The sequence below is a fragment of the Vicugna pacos genome, chromosome 16, assembly GCF_048564905.1.
Source record: "Vicugna pacos chromosome 16, VicPac4, whole genome shotgun sequence".
Lineage (NCBI taxonomy): Eukaryota > Metazoa > Chordata > Mammalia > Artiodactyla > Camelidae > Vicugna > Vicugna pacos.
In genome coordinates this window covers 34,686,149-34,707,458 of record NC_133002.1, presented here as the reverse complement: position 1 = coordinate 34,707,458, position 21,310 = coordinate 34,686,149, and the positions used below count along the sequence as shown (strand labels likewise).

Sequence of the window (21,310 nt, the reverse complement as noted above, 5' to 3'; positions counted from 1 at the left end):
AAGGGACTTTCCCAAGAGGCTAGTGGGAGGCTAGTTCAAACCCAGGAGAGCAAGCTTGTTCTTTCCACTGCTCCCTGCTGTGAAGGAGGGTTCCAGCAAGGTCTTTCAGGAAAAAGTGGCCTCCCCTGTTTCTGCTCAGTTGTGTTCTCTGCTTGGCCTCCCACATTTCTCTCTCCATAACAGCAGCTGCCTCCTCTCACCTGCCCAGTTGCAGAGGCTCTGGGCACTAGGCCTGGGGGCTCCTGGCTGCAGCCCTTTCTCGTCATTTCTTGACAAGTGGGGGCAACGTGAAGGCATGATAGCTTTTTTCCCTGTCTGGTGAGGGGACTGCCAAGACCCGGTGTCTTTTCCAGTGGAGCTGGTCTGGGATCTGTTCCTTCCCTACTGGGACCTACAGCCTGGTCTGCTGCGGGGAGGTAGATAGAGGTGGGGGTCCCCCATCCCAGAGGGATCCCTCCATCCCATCCCATGCATTTATAGAAAATGCAACACCTTCTGAATTCAGGTTGACCACATGTGGGTCAGGACACACGCAGGACCTCAGCCACCCTACTAGGTGGGAGCTTCAGAAGGTCAAGTCACTTGAAGTAGGTGGCAAGATCCGTATTTGAGAAACTTCAGGATCTGACTTGAGTCCTTTTTTTTTTTTTTAATATATATATTCTCAGTCAGGAGGCTTTCTGCAGCTGAAGTTCACCTAGAAGAGGAACTCTGGGACTTGTCTAGAAGGGGATGGGACCGTAAATCCCCCTCACTGTACTCCCCTCCCCTGCTAATACCACAGCCTTATCTCCTTGGAGGTTGGAGGATTCATCAGGCACTGATTGCCTAGGGGCTGCTCGATGCCCTCCTGTACCAGGTGCTTTGAAAACAGATTTCCACATTGCCGAGAAAATCTTAAACTGGAGAAGCTCCCTGAATGTCCCTGAATGTCGTCTCTTCTGGGAAGTTTGCCTGGGGTGGAGGGAGGGTCATAGCTCTCTCCTGGCTCCTCCCTCAGCTGCCCCTTCTCTCTTAACTTCCACTCATCCTTTTCCCCTACCAACCCCTCCCACCCCCCCAAGGGAAATGGGACATTCTTCAAATTCTTAAGGGCTCACACAAGCCTTGATTCTCTGCCACTTCCTCCCTCTGTTGGGGAGTGGGGTGGGGTTCAGCAAAGCCAGAGGCCGGGGCAGTTAACCTCTTGACTGCTGGACCACTTCACGCTAAATTCTGGGCATCCAGGCTCCTTTGGGGGCCATTTTGGAGCCTCCACCCATCCAGGCAGGAGTCTGACTGAGCCTGGAACCCAGGGGGTGGTAGGGACTGGGGCTTCTTCACGGCTCTTCCTAAGACACCAGTAGCCTTGAAACCAGCGAGCACTGGGAGTTGGAGAAAGAAATCTGAGGTTTGTCTTTGTTTTCTTGACGTTTTCTCAGCCTAGTGCCAAAGTCCCAGCTTACTTTTCTTGCCCTCTTCTGGGGAGACTGCAGCAGGTAGGGGTGGGGAACTCCAGCAGGGGTTGGGGGGCTTCCAGGGAAGGTGGAAGATGCTGTTTCCAACCCACCCAGTCTCTCTTCTGCCTCCAGCCAGAGAAGCAGTTTGACCCCTCACCATTCCCTCGGACTTTCCAGCCCTAGCCTCTGCCATGCTGAGTTGACCTTTGACCCAGCTGGGAAGGACCCTGGATAAGGGGCTGAAGACTTGGGGGATTTGTGGCCCAGCTGTGTTTCATTCCAGCTGCGATAGCAGCTTGCCCAAGGCAGCCACACTCCCTCAGCCAGTGTCTGCTGAGTGGTTAGTCTGTGCCAGTGGGCCAGATATGGGGATTCCGGGATAACCCAGATGTGGGCCCGGCTTGCAAGGGGCGCCCTCTGAGCCTTGACTTTCCTGTGGTTAAAAGTCCCTACTCAGGGATGTTGGACCCTAGACCAAAAAGTTTTGAATCCCTGCTGTGTGCCAGGCGGTGTGCTGAGTGTCCACGCTCATCTCTTCCTGTTTTCTTCCTGCCTTTGGCTCCAGCCCCTAGTAACATTCAGGTTTTCGAATCCTGGGGTTTCCAGGGTAGAGCTTTGCCCCAATTCCCAGCCTGGTCTTGCTTTGTGAAGCTCAGGCCTGGCTTTTCAGCATCTGCCGCTCAAGACCCAGAGGGGCAGGTGATCGCTTCTGGCCCTTTGCCCGGGAGTTGAGCCCACCCAGTGAGTGAGTGCATGAGTTTGGTGTGCAGGAGGCCTCTACGATCTGCCTATTTCTGGCTTGTCCCTGAGCTGGGATCTCGCAGGGGGGCAGGCACGAGAGAAGGAAGCTGTCTGTCTCTCGCTGGTGGCTTCTCAGGACTGTGATTTAAGTTCTGGAAAGTGACTGTAAGCAGCAAAAAGGCCTCTTCTATTTCTCTCCTTGCACCAGACTTGTTTGGGGTGAGGTGGGGGAGAGAACACAGGCCAGAGCCCACAGCAGGCCTCCTGGGTGGTAGTGGGCCCCCAAGGACGTGCATTTGTGCACGTGCCTGTGCGTATCCAGACACACACATGCTGCAGGCTGTGGGGCCAGGGAAGAATGCCTAGGGGTCAAAATGAATAGACAGCGTTTGTGTCCGTGCTTCCCAGACCATGGCCACTGAGCATTGCTACAGCAAGGTAGAGGTGAATATGCCTGCTTTTGCACAGTAGCCAACGATGGATTAACCACTGTTAATCAAATTTTTTTCTTGAAGCTTCCAGGTAGGTGGGGTGAGCCAGTTCCCTTGGTTAGAGGAATATGTATACTCTTTGTGATTTGTTTTGTAAATTACATTTTCCAAAAGTGGGGCCGACCTGTCCACACGTACAAACTGTCTCCTTTGTCTCCATGCAAATAGTTGAGGGGCCTGGAGGTCACGGCAGGGTGGAGGGTGAGGAGGAATGTTCCTTCCCCCTTGGGGGCCATGAAGCAATGGAGGCTGCAGGCCTGAGACAGAGTTGCAGCCAGGGGACCCAGCTTTTGGGGTGTCAAGTGAGGAACAGACATGGGCTGGAAGAGAAAGAGGGGATACTCAATTGTACCTCGCCCCTCTCTACTGGCTGCAGATATTTGAGTTCTGTCCTTCGCTTGTCTTGAACTGTGGGTTGAGGAGTTGAGGAGGGTGGAGGTGTCCCTGGTTCTGCTCCTTCCCCTAAGCCTCAAAGAGTGGGGTGGGGCCTGCACTGGTGGATCTGGGTGCTCGGAGTGTCTCTATCCTAGCAAACTGTCTTGAATCCAGCTGCTCTTTGGGGATGGGGCAGTGGTGGGCAGATCCAGGACTGGGGTCTGGGGCTTTCCTGCCTCTCCAGAGTTCTCTGCCCCTGACTGGGAAAAATGGGATCAGATCTCTTGGGGAGCTGGAGGTAGCACCAGGAGAGAGAGTGGGAGGGTTGTGTGTGGTGTGTTTGGGATGGAGGATTTCAAAGGGGCATCCACAGTGACCAGTGTGGCCTCTAGGAAGCCCCCAGCTCACTCTCACCCCCCTAATCCTTACACTCAAACGTCAGGGCCTCAAGGATCCTCAAGGATCACTTTGCTTCCTAACACCCCCATTTCATTGATGAGGAAACTGAGGCCCAGTGTTCCCATGCCTTACAAACTTGGCAGGATCATTTCTCTTTATGTAGTGCCATTGGCTTTGATTTTTCATTTTGTCTATGACCCCTGAGGGCTGGTAAGTCCTTCTTCATGTCTAGCTTTGATCTTTTGGGCTGCTCATTTTTTTTTCTCTGGTCAAACAATGCCTCTTTGTTGCTTCCTGTTTCCATCATTTCAGCCCTTTAGGCCTGGGGAACTGGTGAGAAACTGGGTTAGAATGGATCCCCCCCTCTACCGCTTGCCCATGGGCAGTGCTCCCAGCAGGGGAATCAGTAGCTCCTTCCAGAGGCAGGATGTAGGGACTGTGGGTTTTTTTTCCCCTTTTGGTAAAACCAAAGGCTCCTTGTTGCTTTTGTTGATGTATTTTTGTTCCTCCTTGAACAAAAAGCTGTGGTTTTTGAAGGGGTCTAAGGCTGGAAGCAGCAAGGTTGCCTGTAGAAGGGGGAGCTGGGCTTCCTGGATATCTGGTCTGTTCTTGTTCTGCTTCTGAAATGCAGCAAGTGGTAGGGCTGGGAGTGGGGCTTTGCCCTACAAGCTGTCCCTGTCACCAGGAAGCCCCAGCAGGAGCCTTGTAGCTTCTCAGCATCCTTCCTGTCCTCATCGTCCCTCCAAGCAGGAAGGTGATGCAGAGGTCCTCAGGGATAATCCTGAGGGGAAGAGGCACCCCTTCTCCTGCATCCCCATTGGTCATTGTCTGGACTCTTGAGATCCTGCTTTAGAAATGTTTTAAGGAGTAGGCGGCTCCTGACTGGGAGTGGCTGACAGACCCCAGAGGAGTCTCTCATAATAGCCAAGCTTGGAAACCAGTTGGGTTTGAAAGGGGAAGTACTTTGTTCTCCATACACCCAAGCAAGCAAATCTTTGTCTTGAGTAGGGAGTGAGCTGGGGTCCACTTGAGAGAGGGATGTCAGCCTGCCCTTACGGGCATTTGTGGTGTGGGGGAGAGTGCATTGGGTCAGGTCTCTCTGTCCTTGACACTGAGCCTCAGTTTCTTTATCTGTAAAGCGGGCACAGTGACATCGCCTGCCTTTTCTAGCCCACAGCCTTGCGGCAGGTTTCAAGACAGAATGTGCGCAGGATACAATATATCAAGAAGTTGCTTTGTGTGCCTCTAAGTTCTCCTAGAAGCCTAGGCTACTGCGGACAGCTGCCTGATGGCCCTGTCTGTCCCTGTGCTTGCCCTAATGAATGCTGGTTCCTGTCCCCTGCCCCCCCAGGCTTCCTGTCCTCGTGGGCTCTCCATGCCTGTCTCTTCCCCAGAGCAGCTGATGCTGCTGTGGAGGGTGGGGAGGGGCATCCGCAGAGGGCCCACCGCTTGGAATGACTAACAGGGGGCCGGGTGCAGACTGGCCCACAGAAGGGACAAAGAACAGCTGTGCTCTGGACCCAGCTTCAGGCCAGAGCTGGGATGCCCAGTTCTCCCCACCCTGGCCCCTCGTTTCTTCACCATGGCCCAGTCTGTTGGTGGGGCTGGCTGGGACAGGGGGTCCCCCTCTTCTGTCTTAGCGCCTACATTGGGATACACAGGCATCCATTCATCTTGACTGGGATCTGAGGATAATGGGTCGGGGAGCTTCAACCTGAGGATAGAGAAGAGGGGGAAAGGTAGAATTCCCAGCAATTGTTTCTGGAAGGAGGTCAAATCCTGGAGCCCTCTTGGAAGGCAGTCATGTTGGTGGGGGAGGGACACAGCACCAGTCTTCTTGTGTCCTGCCTTCTATAAGCAAACCCGGGGCACCCGTCTTCCTCCCCGAAATTGTCTACAAGGATCCTGCAGACACAGTCTTCTGGTTTTGCCCTCATGGGCTCCTCTGCAGTTGAGGACACCCGTGCTATCTGTCTCTTCCCCCACCCCCACAGTCTCTGTCTGCCCGCTCTCGCCCTGCTGCTCTCCTGCCTGGAGCTGAGGATGAGGTTGCCATGGGAACCCAAAGCGCAGTGAGCAGGGGAAGGGAAAGGCAGAGTTGTCTCGCCAGGGCTGGGGGCAGTGGGGAGGGGACAGGGTTGACCCAGCAGGAGGAATATAGCTGGTGCTCATGTCTGCCTGCCTTCCTCTGGCCTGGGGTCGGGGTTTAGGGGGCAGAGGTAAGAGACTGGAGGCTCTGGAGCCCCTCTTTAATCTGTTTTAATCTGATACAGGCTTAAAATCCCCCTCCTCCTCCCACCAGATTAAGCTGAGTCAACATCTAGGCTGGGCCCCCTTTCCCTTCTGATGGAATTAGTGTTCTGGCGGTGGGGGGCTGAGATCTGGGGGTCATGATGGCTCCAAAGAGAGGATGAAATACCTGCCAACCCCATCCAGAGGCACCCGCTGCCCGTTGGGTGTGCTCCTGAGACCCTGCTGAGACCCTCCTGGTGGAGTGTAGGAGCTGTGTGAATGTGGACCTGCTGGCCGCGGTGTCTGGGAGACATGCGTCGCTGCAGAGAACCCGTGTATATATTCGTGTGTGAGGAATCACACTGAGTGTGCGGGAGCCTCGGATTTGTGGTGTGGGGGCGCGTCAGGTGCGCATGTCTGGCTGACCTTGGGCTGCTGGAGCTGGCACTCCGTTTTAACCCTGTACATTCAGGCAAATAGGAAACCCTGCGTGTGCAGGCTGGCTCCCATGTGCATGTGTTTGCTGAGCCTGGCAGGCACACTTCCCCACCAAATGCTAACCAGTGCAATCTTCTCAGAACTGACCCTTCAGGTTCTGGGCCAGAGCTTCCCTGAAGGTCTCCTCTGTCCCTCTGCTTCAGGACCTAACCTCCATTTTGTGCCACATGAATCTCTACAGATGCTCACCACACTCCCCTACCCCCCAACCCTTGATGCCTTCATAATGTCTCTGATTTGGTGAGAGTCACCCCCCAAGCCTGCCTCCTAGGACCTCAGGGCCAGCCAGTTCTGCTAGAGATCTTACTTAGATCCCTCCTGCTGTTCTCTTTCTAGTCTCCAGGAACAGACTCCCGGTTGGTCCTCCGTTTCCCTGGAACTGCTCAGGACTTTTGAATGCAGCTCCTCAGCAGTGGGTGGAGCTGGGCCAAGCTTGGGGACTGGACCCACAGCCTAGGCCCCACATTCATCCATGGGCCATTTCTATTGCCAGCTGCAGGCACCTGTGTTTGCTTTTAAGTCTCTGCTCTTCCTCCTCCTCTGCTCGGGGAGCCGTGGGCCTGGCTGCTCTGGGAGGCAGGACCCAGGTGGGGCAGTGGAGGCTTGGAGCACAGCTGGAATCCCCTTGCTGTGATTCTAGTTCCAAGATAGTGGCACTAGCCCAGAGGGTAAAAAGATTTGCCAAAGTCACCCTGTGAGATAGTGGCAGAGCCACCGTCCTGCACTGTGCTCTTTATAGTCACATCCCCCTTGGTTGACTTTTCCAGACCTCAAGTCCTACCCTTGACAGCGGGAAGTTTTGTGGGATTACTGACAGTTCTGGCTCAGGGCGGGGCAGGTAGCTGGAAAACATGCCAGGCTTGGTGAAGCACACAGAGCGGGGAGGGTGGCTGGAAGTAGGCAATCTGCCTCTTACCTGGGGACAGCCTGTGAGTCAGGCATCTGCCAGCAGTCACAGTTGTGGTGAGGTGTGGTCACCCAGCGCTAAAAATGGCCAGACCTTGGCTGCTGCCCTGAGAAGCCACCCACCAGTCCTGAAATTGTTGGGGCCCATGTGGGCCCCCGGCCATTTTTTGTACCATCACCTACACACAAACCACAGTGCCTCAGGGCTGCCTCTCCTTTAGCTGGTTTGCTGGAGACTTTGTGTTGACCCAGTGGGATGTAGGAGACCCGAGTTCTAGTCCTGGCCCAACTGGTAGGACATTTGTTTATTCAACAAAATTTTTTTTTGTAGTGGAGGTACTGGAGATTAAACCCGGACCTCGCACATGCTAAGCATGCACTCTACCACTGAGCTATATCCTTCCCTCTCATTCAACAAATTTATTGAATTAAACACCAGGTACTATTTTGGGAGCTTAGGATCAATCAATGAGCAAGAGACCAAGAACCCCCTCACCTCATAGAGAAATGGAGAGAGAAAACAATAAACCGATGCAATAAATAATTATGAAGTCAGCTAAGTGCTAAGTGCCTGGCGCCAGCACACCGCTTCCTCCTCTGGGAAATGAGGGGGTTGGACCGGATGGTCCTGGAGGTCCCCGCAGGCTTGGCTCTGACAGTTGCCCTGGCTCCTGCCAGCGCTAAGGCAGCCCTCTTTTTGGGGGACAGACTATGGTCTGTCCTGTGTCTAAGACTGGAAGGTTTGATGCAGGGTGCTGGGTCCTGGGAGATTGTTTGGATACAAATCTGGATGCTATCCTTTATTGGCCCTGTGCCTTGGCCACATTTTTTAACCTTTCCAAGCCGCTGTTCTCCCATCTGTCAAAGAGGAACAATAGGGCGGTTGTGAGAATTTGATGAACTAAGGCATGGACACCCAGGGCAAACGTCAACAGTGGTTACAGTATTGTTATCTGTCACCCGTAGGTGACCTCTTTTTTGGCCTCAAGCTGATCTCCCACCTACCTTCCAGTTAAGCTGGACCATGTTAGCCCTCTGAAACACCATTCTGAATGTGTGCATTTTTTCTCTTACTGCCTTTTCCAGGAAGCCTCCCTGGATATGCATGTCCCTTTACTCTTGACTTCTGTCTCTTTATTCCTCCTGCCCTTCCTCTGCTTGATTGGTCTCTTTTTTTTTAATTTGAAGTGTAGTTGATTTACAATGTTGTGTTAGTTTCAGGTAGCCAGCAAAATGATCCAGTTACACATACTTTTCTTTCAGATTTTTTTCCCATTATAGCATATTACAAGATATTGAATGTTGGTCTCCATCTCTGGTCTCAGCTGAAAGCTTTGTCCTGACCCCGTGGGCATCTTCTCCCCAGTCTGGCTAGGCCCTCTTGGGTACCTGGCCTCCTTGACCCTGTGCAGTAGACATGGATTATCCCCAAACAAGAGTGATCTGACCCCCTTAGAGAGTGTCCTCCTGGCCTCCCTTTGGAGTTCCTGGTGGCTAGCCCGCCACTCAGGCCTGATGTGTCTTCCCAGTTTAGTCCAGGCTGAGTCTGAGAAACACTTGCTTCCCCTTGTCTATAGGCGGTGGGCACTGTGGTCCTAATGCTGGGGCAGAGGCCATCCAAGGATAAGAGGATAAAAAGCCCAGGGGTTCCCACCCTTTCGCCCACAGTGACCCCCTACTCTTTTTTTCTGTGCTGCAGACACTACCCCAAGCAGTCTTTCACCATGGTGGCTGACACCCCGGAAAACCTCCGCCTCAAGCAACAGAGTGAGCTCCAGAGTCAGGTGAGGGGGCGGGGCTGGCACTGGGGCCTGGCCTGTGCGGGAGGGGTACCCTGGATTTGGTAACCCCTGGATTTGGCAAGGGATCCTTCCCTCTGTGGTTACTCAGCAAGGTCAAGGTGCTGAATTCCTAGCACCTGCCTAGTCTCCCCACCCCAGCTCCCACCCCGTGTGACTTCAGATTTCCTGACTTCATCAGAGGTATGGGTGAGGTAGGCAGGTATTCCACCATCACCCCTCCTGCCCCGCTTCCTATCTAAAATAGGGCCCCTAAAGCCCACCTCCTCCAGGAAGCTGGTCTCCTCTCCCTCCTCTCTACTCACACCTACCCTCAAAGGAGGGCACTCGCCTCTCCAGGCTCAAGCTAGTCCGAGGTTATATGGTCTACCCTCTACTCCGAGGGCAGGCTGAGAAGAGGGCCTGGCTCCGGGGGTCTTGTCCTGCCTGTGTCTCCTTGGGCCTGATTTTCCTGAGCGCGTGCCAGGTGGGGTGCAGTGCACACCACTGCCGCAGGGGAGGAGGCAGGATTCCTGCCCCAGGGAGAACTCTGGGGACACTGGGGGGTAAGCAAAAGGTCTGGAGTTTTTAGACTAGAACGACTGATCCTGCCTGGGGCTCTGAGAGGGCTTCTGGGACAAGCCTGGCCTGGACTGTTGGCGGCGGGGTAGGTAGGGGTTTAGCAAAGACTCCTTGGGGAACTTAACTAGGTGGCCAGGATGCCCAGGGCAGGGAAAACGTCTTGGAGGATACACCTGGGCCTCAGAGGGGGATCTCTCCTGATCCCTCCAGAGTGGGCGTCTGCTGCCTGATCTTGTTGTGACTTCTCTGGGTCCCTGTCTCCCAGGGGGTCACATGAGGGAGGAGCAGCCCTGGGTCATCTAGGGCTTTCCATGTATTCTCTCACTTAATCCTCCCAGCAACCCTGTGAGGAAGGTGCTGATTTTCCCACTGTATGGATGAGGAAACTGAGGCTCAGAGATGGTAAGGGACTTGCTAAGATCACACAGGTAGGTAGCAGTAGAGGTAATCATCGTAGTAATAGCTGACATATGGAGCGCTCAACGCCCTGGCGCCTCCAGTCCTCCCGGCAGCTCCGTGCAGCCCTGGGCAGGATCGGTCTCACTTTACGGAAGAGGAAATAAATGCTGATGGCTGAGTGCCGGTTTGTCTAACTCTTGAGACTTGTGTTCTTTCCAGTTTTCCACCCAGCTCCCTCAGGAGAACTATCTCTAGCGTAACAATAAACACCAGACTTCCTTACGCTGGTGAGAACTTTTATAGCTTAGCAAGCACTTCAGTTACTTTTTAGCTATTTCGTCTCATTTATCCTTGACCCGACTACAGTGGTCAGACGAGGGAACCAAGGTGCTGAGAGGCACCCGACTTTGCCTGTTGACACACACCCTGAGTGAGGTTTCAGGATCTGCTGTATTTTTCATTCCTGAGTACAGTGACCTTGACCTCTCCCATGTGTCCTATGGTGATGGGGAGTGAGCTGGGGAAGCAGCAGCTCCCATCTGCCAGCCCAGACCCCACCCCGCTGTGTTGTGAAAGCCACAGTCACTCGGGGAGCCCGCGTGGGTACCAGACCCCTGCCAACTGAGGAGGACTGGTGGCCTAGCTGGCAGGAAGTTTTGAGACAGTTCTGGGGCTGGGGCCTGGTCTGCACAGGGAAGATTCTGGCCAGACTCTCACCAGGCCCTGATGCCGCCCTGGCCTCCCCATCCTGTAGGGAGCCCACTGGGGCCAGAGGTGGAGGGGGCTTCAAGGGGCAGGCAGACCAGAGCATCGTGGGGTAACTTTACTCACCACACAGCTTGAGAGGAGTGTGGGAGTGCGTGCATACACTCAGGCAGAGGCAAGGTGGACACACACACACACACACACACACACACACACACACACACACCCCTACTCTCAGGAGAAATTCAAACGCTGCTAATTCCCTCAGCCTTTGTTGTTCCCACAAAAGCTGGGCTGCAGCTCTTTTGGCCTCTGGAAACTGATTCCTGAGGGGCATGGTCTGGGTCTGTAGGAGGAAGCACCCCTGCCAGGGTCAGAAGGCCCCTCTGCCCCACCTGTGCCCCTGGTCCCCCTGGGCCCTGGCCTGCTGCTCACCTCCTGGGTCCTGGGTTCCTGTCTCTCTAGTGTGTGTTGGGGGGTGGGGTGGGGGTAGAATCCTGAGAATGGCTGTCACTCTTAAGTAGGTCCTCGGGGGCGGGGTGGTGGGGAGTCAGGCCAGACCTCATTTAATCCTCACAACCACCTGATGAAGGAGGGACTCTTGTCCCCATGGTGCAGAAGGGGACACTGTATAGAGAGGCAATGCCCTTTGCCAGAGCCCCATGACAGGTGGCAGAAGTGAAGCCCTTTGCTCTTAGCTCTTCTGCAGCCTGCTGTGGCTCTCAGCCTGGTGCTTTCACCCACAATATGCACCAGTTACGGAGGCAGGGGTGGGGTTCAGGTTGTAGAATGCAGAATCCTAGGCCCCACCCAAGGGGCTTGTGGTTGGCAGTTCTGTGCAGGGCCCTGGAATCTGCATTTTGGCTGCCCTGGTGATTCTGGTGAGAGATTTCAGTCCCCCAGCCATGCTTTGAGAGGCTTGGAGCCAGGCTCTGAGGTAGGGAGGGAACTGCTGGGAGGGGTGTGAGTTAGGGCTCTGCATTGAGGCCACAGCTCTCATCCTCTGCAGTTGGGCTCCTGGAGGCTGGGGCTTGAGGCTGGGATAGGCAGAGGGTAGAGACTTGGACTCCTGCTCTCTTTATAAGCCGGGTTCCGTCTCCCCTGTCCCCCCAGCTACATTCTCTGAGTCTGGCCCCTTGCCTCTCAGAGCTTTTTTTCCCTGCCTGGTAAAGTAGGGACAGCAAGCCCAGTAGCCTAGAGGTCGGGGGTTGCTGGGCCCGATGCTCTGAGGCTTGGAAGGGCTGAGTGGGCCTGGCTGGGGGCGGTGATGTTCTGGTTCCTGTGGCCCCTGTGGGGGCAGGGCTGGCTGGCAAAGCCTGTGGCTGGTGCGAAGGGAAGTGGGAGCCTCCTCTGCCTACCCTGCCCCACCCCACCCGGGTGTCAGCTGGTCTCTTTCCAGGCTCTTTCTTGGGCCTGAACTGGTGTGTCTCTTCTCAGTCTCTGGGAAGTTGCCTGTGCTATTTCAACTTTGTTTGTTTTCCTGTCTCTAGATTGGTTCCCGAAGTGGTACTTTGGGTGTCTGAGACACCTGGAGCCTTCCCTGTGGGGGCGGTAACCACAAAGCTGACCAGAAATGACCCTCTGGGTGGTCCTGCCCAGGCCTGCCTGAGGCAGGGTGCGGGTGGCTGGGGCTGAGCCACCCCTGACCCCCACCCCTCCCCTGCGGGGCAGCTCTCCCACCCCCAGCCCTGGGGCTGAGTAGAGGCAGCAGCTTGGGTAGGACTGACCTGGGGGTGTGTGCGGCTCAGGCAGAAATGCGAGGAAAAGTTCTCTCACTTTTCCCTCATCATCATGCCTCCATGGTGCTGTGCATTCGAAATGCCACAGGAGGCAGGAGAGTGTAGCAGAGTCCCATACCCTGCCCTGCTTTCGGCAGGGTTCCCACTCTTATCTTGAATCTTGTGACCAACAAGGCAGGCAGCATACCTGTGTCACTCTTACCTGGGCCAGCTGAAGGTCAAATCCTGGATCTGCCATCACTAGCTATGTGACCTTGGGCAAGTTATTTAACCTCTCTGAGCCTTAGTGCCTTCATTTATAAAGTGCGGAGTACCCCGGTCTAAAGGTTTTTGTGAGGATGTTAGTATACATTAGGCATTTAGAACAGTTCCTGACATACAGTCAATACTCAATAAATGTTCACTGGTACTGTTCTCCCAGAAAGAAGAAGAAATGGAACTCGGGTGTAATAAAGCTGAGAAATACTAGACCTTCTGGTGATTGCTTCCAGAACTGATCTTTTTCATTAGCTCTCCTCCCATCTGTGTGTGCCTAATTTTAAAACTGATTTCTTTTTTGTTAGAAGGGGGTGGGTAACAGAGTACGTGGGTCCAGCACATAGTAGGCACATAAGAAGTGGAAATTGTTGGTATCATATTTTTTCAATAATTTTTTTTAAGTCATGATGTTTCCTATTATGTTGGGTCAGCAAGGCAGTTATTTTCCAAATTATACAGCCTGTTTGGAGATTTTGTGTCTACATTCAGTTTATTCATCATTCACCCAACAAACACTTACTTGTACCTACTGTTTGCTGGCGTGAGTGATGAACAAGATAGATCCTGGGAGAATAATTAATAAATCTGTGTAGAAAAAGTAGAGTTTTGTGGGTGGTGGTTGTTCAGGCCTGTGGAGCCTCAGGCATCATCCTGGCCCTGCCTGGGGAGTTTCCAGAATGGGAGGTGCTGGCAGCTCCCAGGTAAGAGTCATCAAGCAGTAGTGCTAAATGCCAACCCTACCTACAAAGCAGGTTGAGTAACCTTGGGCAGGTAATGTCCCTCCGCAGAGAACCCCGTTGGTCCTGGTGATGTAACCCTAATGGGCTCCAGGCAGAAACCTCCTCATACTCCTGGTTCCCCACCTTTTAACTCTGCAACCCACTCCAGCTCCAAACGGCCTCTCGGAGAATCTTCTCCACCTTGATTCTCCTTAGTCAGGACCTGCAGGTGCTTAAAAATGGTCACAAACTCCAGAGCTGGGGGGGATTTTAGAGATCAGCTGGCCAGCCCCTGTCAGGGGACCCAGAGAGGGGGACTGACTTGCCCAGGAACACACAGCAAAGTAGTGCTGAGCCCAGGCCTCCATCCTTTCTTGGCCCCCACTCCTCCAAGCCCCACCCTCTCTGGGCCGCCTGTGCCAGGAGTGAAATGAATTATCCTTCCCAAGCAGGGAGGGAGAGGCAGTTCCTAAGCCTGGGAACCAGCTGATGTCATTGTAGTGTCGCCATGGCAATTATTCCCCTGTACTAGGGGCCTGACCCTCGAGAGGCCAGGAAGTGGAGGAAGGAGTGAGGGACTGGCGTTTGTTCAGCACTTTAATGTTGACGAAGCATTTCCACACTTACCCTTATCAGTATGCATTGAGCCGTGCCATGTGTTTGCTGCTTAGAGCCACTGTCTGTAATCTGTACTGTTGATAAGAATGGGTGTAACGTGATCCGCACTTTTTAGATGTGGAAACTGAGGTCTGAGAGGTTAAGTCAGTTGTCCAAGGTCACTTAGCCGGCGGGAGACTGACCCTGGGTTCATATCAACTCCAGCTGGCTCTTTGCCCATGTTTGGTGATAGGAAGCCCCCTCCCCATATTTTAACTGATTCCCATGACAACCCTTTTACAGGTGAGGAAACCAAGGCCTCGGGCTTCTGCATCTGGAGCTACATTTTTTTAAACTCTAAGTGCCTTCCCTTCCCTGATGCCCCCTTCCCAGAGGGTTCTCCCCACCCCCTCACCCCCAACACTGAGAGTTGCTCTGCTGGCCCAGGCCTTCCTGGAAAAGCTGATGCTGGGCAGTTCTGGGCCCTGGGGGTGGGTCGGTACCTGTACCCTCTGTGTTAACTTTCTGTCTGATAGGAACTAGCACATCCAAATCGTTGTTTTTAGTCTGGATAAGAAAAAAGGAGGTTCCGGAACTTTTTAGGAACAAGAACCCCATGGATAGGTGAGCTGGGGGTCCAGCTGACAAAAAAGGGCCCCTGGGGGATGTGCAGAGGAACCCACAGGTATGCATTGCCTATTGGGTCACAGTGCAGCTCAGCCCTGTGGCCAGATGATTCTACGCCTGGGAGCTGCCTGGAAATTCCCAAGGTCCTGGGCCTCATGTCCTGGGCTGACCTTCCTCCAGGACAGCGTAGCCTCCATGGAGGGAATCCAGGCAGCTGTCAGGGCTTGAAACAGCTGGCTACCGAGGTAGACAGTGAAAACTCTGAAAGCCAAGAACAGTTCTCTGTCCCATGGGCATTTCCAGCCTCCATTCTGTTCTACAGAACCCCTCCCAGGGGAGGACAAGATAGTTTTCATATATTAGCTCCTTTACTGCTCAGGAAGTCCTTTCTGCTGTCTGACTTGAGTCCCTCTAGTACTCAGGTTTCCAGGGAATTCTCAGAAGAAGCGGGGCGAGGTGGGGGGTGGGGCAGCGGTAGAGTGGTAGGGGTCTATCCCAGAGCTTGGAAATGCATTCTGAAGTGCTGTCTGTCCCCCACTAATTTCATCCCCTCCTGTGGCGCTGACCTCAGAAGCCAGCCTGGCAGGCTCCGGGAAGCCGCTGTGGCCTGTCAAAGGCTCATTGATTGAGTCTTCAGAGTGGCTGTCTTACCGCCCTCCTTTCTGGGCACCAACTTTGTCCCTTGACACAGCCCTCACTCAGCTAGTCACTCAGAAACTCCCCCGGGCTCTCGGCGGGTAGGGCCACATCCTGGCAAGGGTGAGGGCTGGGGCAGTCTTTGGAACTCTGCAGAGAACCTCTAGCCTTCAGGCAGGACGGGCCAGTGGTGAAGGGTCAGGAGTCGGGCAGATGAGGGTTTCATCCTGCTGCCTCTGGACATGTAGCTGTGTGACCTTGGGCCTGGGTCTTTGCCTCTCTGTGGCTCAGTTTCCTTGTCTGTAAAATGGAGCTAATAGTAATATATAGTTAAGACTTAAGTGAGATAGTTCATGTAAAGGACTTGGCACTCAGGATACATTGAATACACATTAATGAATTATTATCATTAGTCTAACACTTTCTAGCCAAGGCTTCTGCTATGAGTTGGGGGGTGAGGTGGATGTCACTGCAAGAGGATTTCTGGTCAGGATTGTTCTCTTGGCTGGCTGCCGCGTCAGGTGGCTGCAGCCTGGGGCCCTCTGTGCTCCTGCCTCGACTCCAATCCCTCTCCACCCCTTGGTCCTCCAGGTGCGCTACAAGGAAGAGTTTGAGAAGAACAAGGGCAAAGGCTTCAGCGTGGTGGCAGACACACCCGAACTCCAGAGAATCAAGAAGACCCAGGACCAGATCAGTAATGTAAGCACCCTGCTCCCCGTGGTACCACCCTGACCCCTGCCCTCCCTTCTTGCTCTCTCCCTGCCCGTCTGGCAGACACGAATGAGGCCAGTTCTCTGCTGCCCCTGCTGTCCTGGGCGGGCCTGGCTATGGTGGCTCCTGCAGCAGAAGGAAGGGAAGGGTTTGGGATTCCCAGTTATCTTTTCTCTGTGCGCCCCCAGATTCCCCTTTTGATACCCTCTGCCCACACAGTATTTCTGCCTTGAAAGGACTGTACTTTGGGGGGATGTGCAGTGAGGGGCCTATGTGCTAAATCATCCCCGACTCCCCCAGCTCTCTCTGGAGCTTTTTAATTTTTATTCCTGGCTATGGTGGGTGTTGGGGTCTAGACTGGCTGTTTTGTCTGAGCTCAAAGGTCAGAGCTGGGTGGCAGAGGTGGGGAGGGGCCGGCCTCCCCCTTGTCTGCCTCTGGGTGCTGACATTGCAGTCATTTCCGCCTCCTCCCCCACCTCAGCTTGCTCTTCCTTCCTGTGTAAAAACCCCAGCCAGTTTTGCCCCGCTGGCTCTGCACCCCCTGGCCTGGCCCTCCTGGGCCTGGAGCGGACAGCTGTGTCTGGCTGTGGTAGGGCTGTGTGTGGTTAAGTGGGCAGCGGGGCTCCATGGCACCTGTGGCCGGGAAGCAGGCCTCAGTTTCCTGTTTGGCGGAACCAAAGACCTGCAGTTTGTATGGCTCTGGGCTTGTGGGAAGGCTGCCGAGGGACGTTTGGGCAATGTAGGGGCGGGGTGCTATTGTGAGCCACAAGCACAGAGCATGGGCCACAGACCTATGCTTCACAAGGTCCTACAAAGGAAGGCCTGGGCAAGCTGTCTGGAACAGGAAGGGGCTGGCAAGTTGCCCAGTGGCACTCTGGGCCGAGGAACTGGGGACAGAGGCTGCAGGGGCCTGGGTTATAGGTGGTCCAGCCAGCATCTACCCCCTTGGCTCCACATCCCTCCCCAGCCCTCCACCGGACCTCCTCGGTGTGCGGCACTCATTCTAGAAGTTGGCTAGGCCTTGCTTAGGGAGGCTGTCAGAAGCCAGGGCCCCAGCCATGTCCAAGACTCTGGCTTTGAAACTCTGACAGCAACCTACAGTCTGAAATACATTCTGCGAGCCACCGAATAGGCATGCTGATTTCTTTAGAAACAGAATCAAAACTTTCCGGAAAGAGGGCTTACTACTTAAAGGGCATGTGGATATTGTCTGTTCTATTTTAGTTTGTTGAAGATGCTGGTTGCAGACTTAACTGAATGGGTTTTGCAACTAAGCTGTTGACCTGCAGCTTAAAATTCATGGCTTGAGGAAATGGAGTGCTTCCCTTGGGCTAGGATGCCTACGAGGGCTGTAATCCTTACCCCTCGCCTGGCAATAGCCTGTCTCAGTTGCTTCTTTATAAGCCAGGGCCTGGCCTCATACCAGAGAGCATCCCTGAGACCTCCAAAGGCTAAAGCAGGAGGTGTGGGTCTCAGCCCTCCACACAGAAAGTGAGAGGAAGGGGAAGCCTTGGGTAACAAGGCAGGGAGGCTTGGATGGCGCACAAAGCTGGAATTTTGAGTTTTCAGCTTCTGTGGCTTCAGAAAGACTATCTGTCGTGGACACGCGCTCCCTGCCTCCAACCCAACCCCCCAGCACATTCACTCATTGTTTCCAGCCTGTCGGTTTTAGAAGACGAGAGACAGCAAGCCCAGTCATCCCTACCTCCCTTTCTGGAAGGCTTCCAGAATACTCCACACCCGGCCTGTTGTACCTGCATGTCTCCCTGCCCCACTCCCCTCAGCTAGTTATTGGAGGTGTTAATGTCTCAGGAGCCTTGGTAGCAGAACTCACTCTGTCCAAGATATCCACACCTGAGGCGATAATGATCTTATCAGTAACCACAGGGCTGCAATTAGCTGATTGTCCTCTGCTCTGAGGTGGGGGAGGTGACTTGAGCCTGACCTGCTTCTGCTTTTGCAGGGTTAGCTGGGACCTGTGAGGTGTGACCGCAGAGATGGAAGACTTTTGGTTTTAGTGAATGCAGTTACAGCCTGTCAGCTGTGGGCCTCCGAATAGCTGTATTAGAATCACTCAAAAAGGTTGATTGAAACTGTGGGGTGGGGTGGGCATAGCTCAGTGGTAGAGCGCGTGCTTAGCATGCACAAGATCCTAGGTTCAACCCCCAGTACCTCCATTAAAAATACATACAATAAATAGAAATTAAAAAAAAAAAAAAAGAAAATGTAGGTTCACAGGCCTCCTCCTTAGGTTGCCTGAATCAGCATCTCTGAGAGTGGTGCCCAGGAAGCAGCACTTTATTTCTAAAGTTATTTCTGTTGCTTTTTCTCTCAGTTTCACTGAGATATAATTGACATAGCACTTGTAAGTTTAAGGTGTACAGCACAATGCTTTGCCTTACATACGTCATGAAATGATGACCACAGTAAGTTGGTGAACCCCTATCATCTCATTTTAAAAACTGAAGAAATAAAATTTAAAAATTAATTTTAAAATTACAAAATTAAAGAAATACAAAAGAATTTTTTTTCCCTCAGGAACCACCATTTTAAATACATACCCTGAGTTACCTGAAGTTTGAGAACCATCACCCAAAGTCTAAAAAGGCTTCATCAAGGATGCCAGGCCTAGCTGCATCCCAGATCCCCCAGGGAACTTTAAACCCCACTTGGAGCCACTGTTAACTGGTCCCTCCTCCAGAAGAGTTCTGGGGAAGATGGCGTTAAGAGCCCCACCTTTTGTTTTGTATCCAAAATAGTGTTCCTGTATTTAACTTTTCCATTTTCACTTTGCAGATTAGCACCAAATGACTTTTAGCTGTTTCCAGAGGTCAAGTCATTTTGCAAAGAGCTATGCAGATTTGGCAGAGAGGGTATAGCTCAGTGGTAGGGTGCTTAGCATGCACAAGATCCTGGGTCCAGTCTCCAGTACCTTCATTAAACAAACAAACAACCTAACTACCATGCCCCCCCCCCCCGAAAAAGAGCTATGAAGATGCCTCCCTGGAGAAGGTGCTGGAGCATTTACCAGCCACAGCATTTTCAAAACAAATGCCTGGTCTCCCCAGGTGGTACTTAAAGACTTTGGATGTGTGTCGTCTGTCGTCAGTCCAGCTGAGAGGTGAGACAGTGAGGTGGGAAGAGAAAGTGAGAGTGGGAGTCCCAGCTTCTGTCATAGAATGACTGGGCAGGGCCCCCTGAGCCTCTGTTTCCTCATCTGTAAAAACGAGGACCCTGGTTCCTACCTTAAAAGGCGATTGTGAGATTGTGAGGAAAATGTCAAGAATAGGGTATGACGTATTGTCAATTATTCATTTAAAGGCAGACTTGTCTGCTTGCTACTTTGTAGCTAAAGAACGGAATAAAGTTTGGCTGAAAAGTTGGGCTGCTATCTGCCATTGAGAATGTGTGGAAAATTTGGGGACAAGGTGCTAGTAAAATAGACATCTGTGGTAAGTAATTGTGTCTTCGTGAAAGGCATCTGAAGGGGTGAGAGGCCAGGGCCAAGTGCTGTGAGCCTACATTTATCCTGACCTTTGAATTGAGGTCTGTTGGCGGTAATGGATGGAAGCCTCTAATTGCTAAGGTCCCTTTATGGGAACCACTGCCTTCAACTAGGGAAGCTTTCATTTACCTACGTATCTACTTGTATATTGATTTTTTTTTTTTGTATACAATTTTAAGTCTTTTAACTTTTCCATTTTCTGCCAGTAGCCTACAGTAAACACCTGTGTGTGTATTCACCATGCAAATCAAGAAACAGCATGACTGCACCCCTGGCAAAGTAGTTTTCAAAGTGTTAAAAAAAAACATAACTCAATGTCATGAGCATCTATCCTATAATTAACTTAATTATGAGGAACCAGCTGGAGAATGTGATAGGCAGAGGTGATGCTTAGTCTGTGAAGCAAAGAACTGGATACAATTAGCTACAGAACTGCTTAGTGTGCTGCCCTTAGCCTCAGAACTAGTAAATGTCCTACAGGACCATAAAACCATAAACTTTGAAGATACCCTTGCTACAGGCAGAAATCCTTTGCATTTCTTTCAGTCAGAAATAATTAGCAGCTTATATTTCTTAAGTTAGCGTCAGTCCTTTAGTCTGGACCTCCTTAGTAGTAAATAGTAAAGTCAGAGAAAATTCCACCCTCAGAGTCAGATGGCGCGGAGCTGGGCTTGTTAGACAACTCTGTAGTTTAATATTTGAAAGTGTGTGCTATTTCTTTCTTTATAATTTTAATAATATGTAACTATGCATTTCTGAACACTATAGTTTTTCCTGATTTTGAACATACAGTATCTATTCTTTTGTATCGTGACTCCTTTGGGAAACTTTTTTTTTTTATTATTATTTGAAGTATAGTCAGTAACAATGTGTCAATTTCTGGTGTACAGCATAATGTCCCAGCCATGCATATATATACATATATTCATTTCCATATTCTTTTTCATTAAAGGTTATTACAAGATATTGAATAGAGTTCTCTGTGCTCTACAGAAGAAAAATTTTTTTAATTTATTTTTACATATAACATTGGGTTTAAAGGTTTATCTACATGTTTGCATGCAGCTGTAGTTTATTCTTTTTTGTTGTCATATAGCATTCCATGTAATGCTTATACCATATTTTATTGACTCTGGTGTTGACGGGCATCTCGATTGCTTCCATGGCTGTGGACAGCTTCGTACATATCTCCTAGTGTTAATGTGGAGTGGAATTGCTGGATCTTAGAGTGTGTTTCTTCAACCTCACCAGATGATGCTGAACTACTTTTCAAGCAGCCGTACTGATTTACCCTCTCGCCAGCAATGATGAGAGTTCCCATTGCTCTACATCCTTAGACCTGTTTATTTTAGCCATTTTGATTCTGTGTAGTGGTATCCCATGGTTTTAACTGGCATTTCTCTGATTATAGATTTGTATCTGTTTTAAAAACAAAATAGTATTATTCTCTAATAGGGAGCACAGCATTACATGGTGGTTGAGAACCCAGGATCTGATGTTGGGACTCATGTACCCACCCCTTACCTACCCTCCTGAGCCTTGGTGTCCCCATCTGTAAAATGGGGGTGATAATGATAAACTGTTCTTGGGCTGGCTGAGAAAAGGAAGTGAGTAGTGCAAGTCAGGGCACAACAGCAGCCCTCAACAAACGGAAGCATTGTTGTAAAAAACAGACCCTGGCTGGTGAGTTGATTATTCCGTTCAAAGCCTGATGTTCCATTTTTGGCTGTGATGTGGAATCACGGGGTAACAAGTGTGGAGTCATACCTTTGTTTTCCACCACAGTTGGGAGAGCAGGAGTTCAGAAAACAGAACATCAGCTAGCAGAGAAAATGTGTTTTCTTTAGTTTTGAAATGGACCCTCAACCTATCATCCTGGAGTCTTGGCTGACAGGGCCCTGGATGAGTGGGGAGGGTTCTTGGGCCTGGGCCCCTCCACCCATGTGCCCTTGGATCTTGGGCAGAGTGTGGTG

The 21,310-nt window shown here is 52.0% G+C and overlaps 1 protein-coding gene across 2 annotated transcripts in view; it reads left to right on the top strand.

Moving 5' to 3' along the window:
• LASP1 (LIM and SH3 protein 1) overlaps positions 1-21,310 on the top strand; it is a 39,848-nt gene that overhangs the window by 8,426 nt on the left and 10,112 nt on the right. For both annotated transcript variants that reach the window (XM_072938821.1, XM_072938820.1), the window contains exons 4-5: positions 8,781-8,865; positions 15,713-15,820. In XM_072938821.1, the coding sequence (XP_072794922.1) occupies positions 8,781-8,865; positions 15,713-15,820 (193 nt within the window). The remainder of the gene's footprint in view (positions 1-8,780; positions 8,866-15,712; positions 15,821-21,310) is intronic.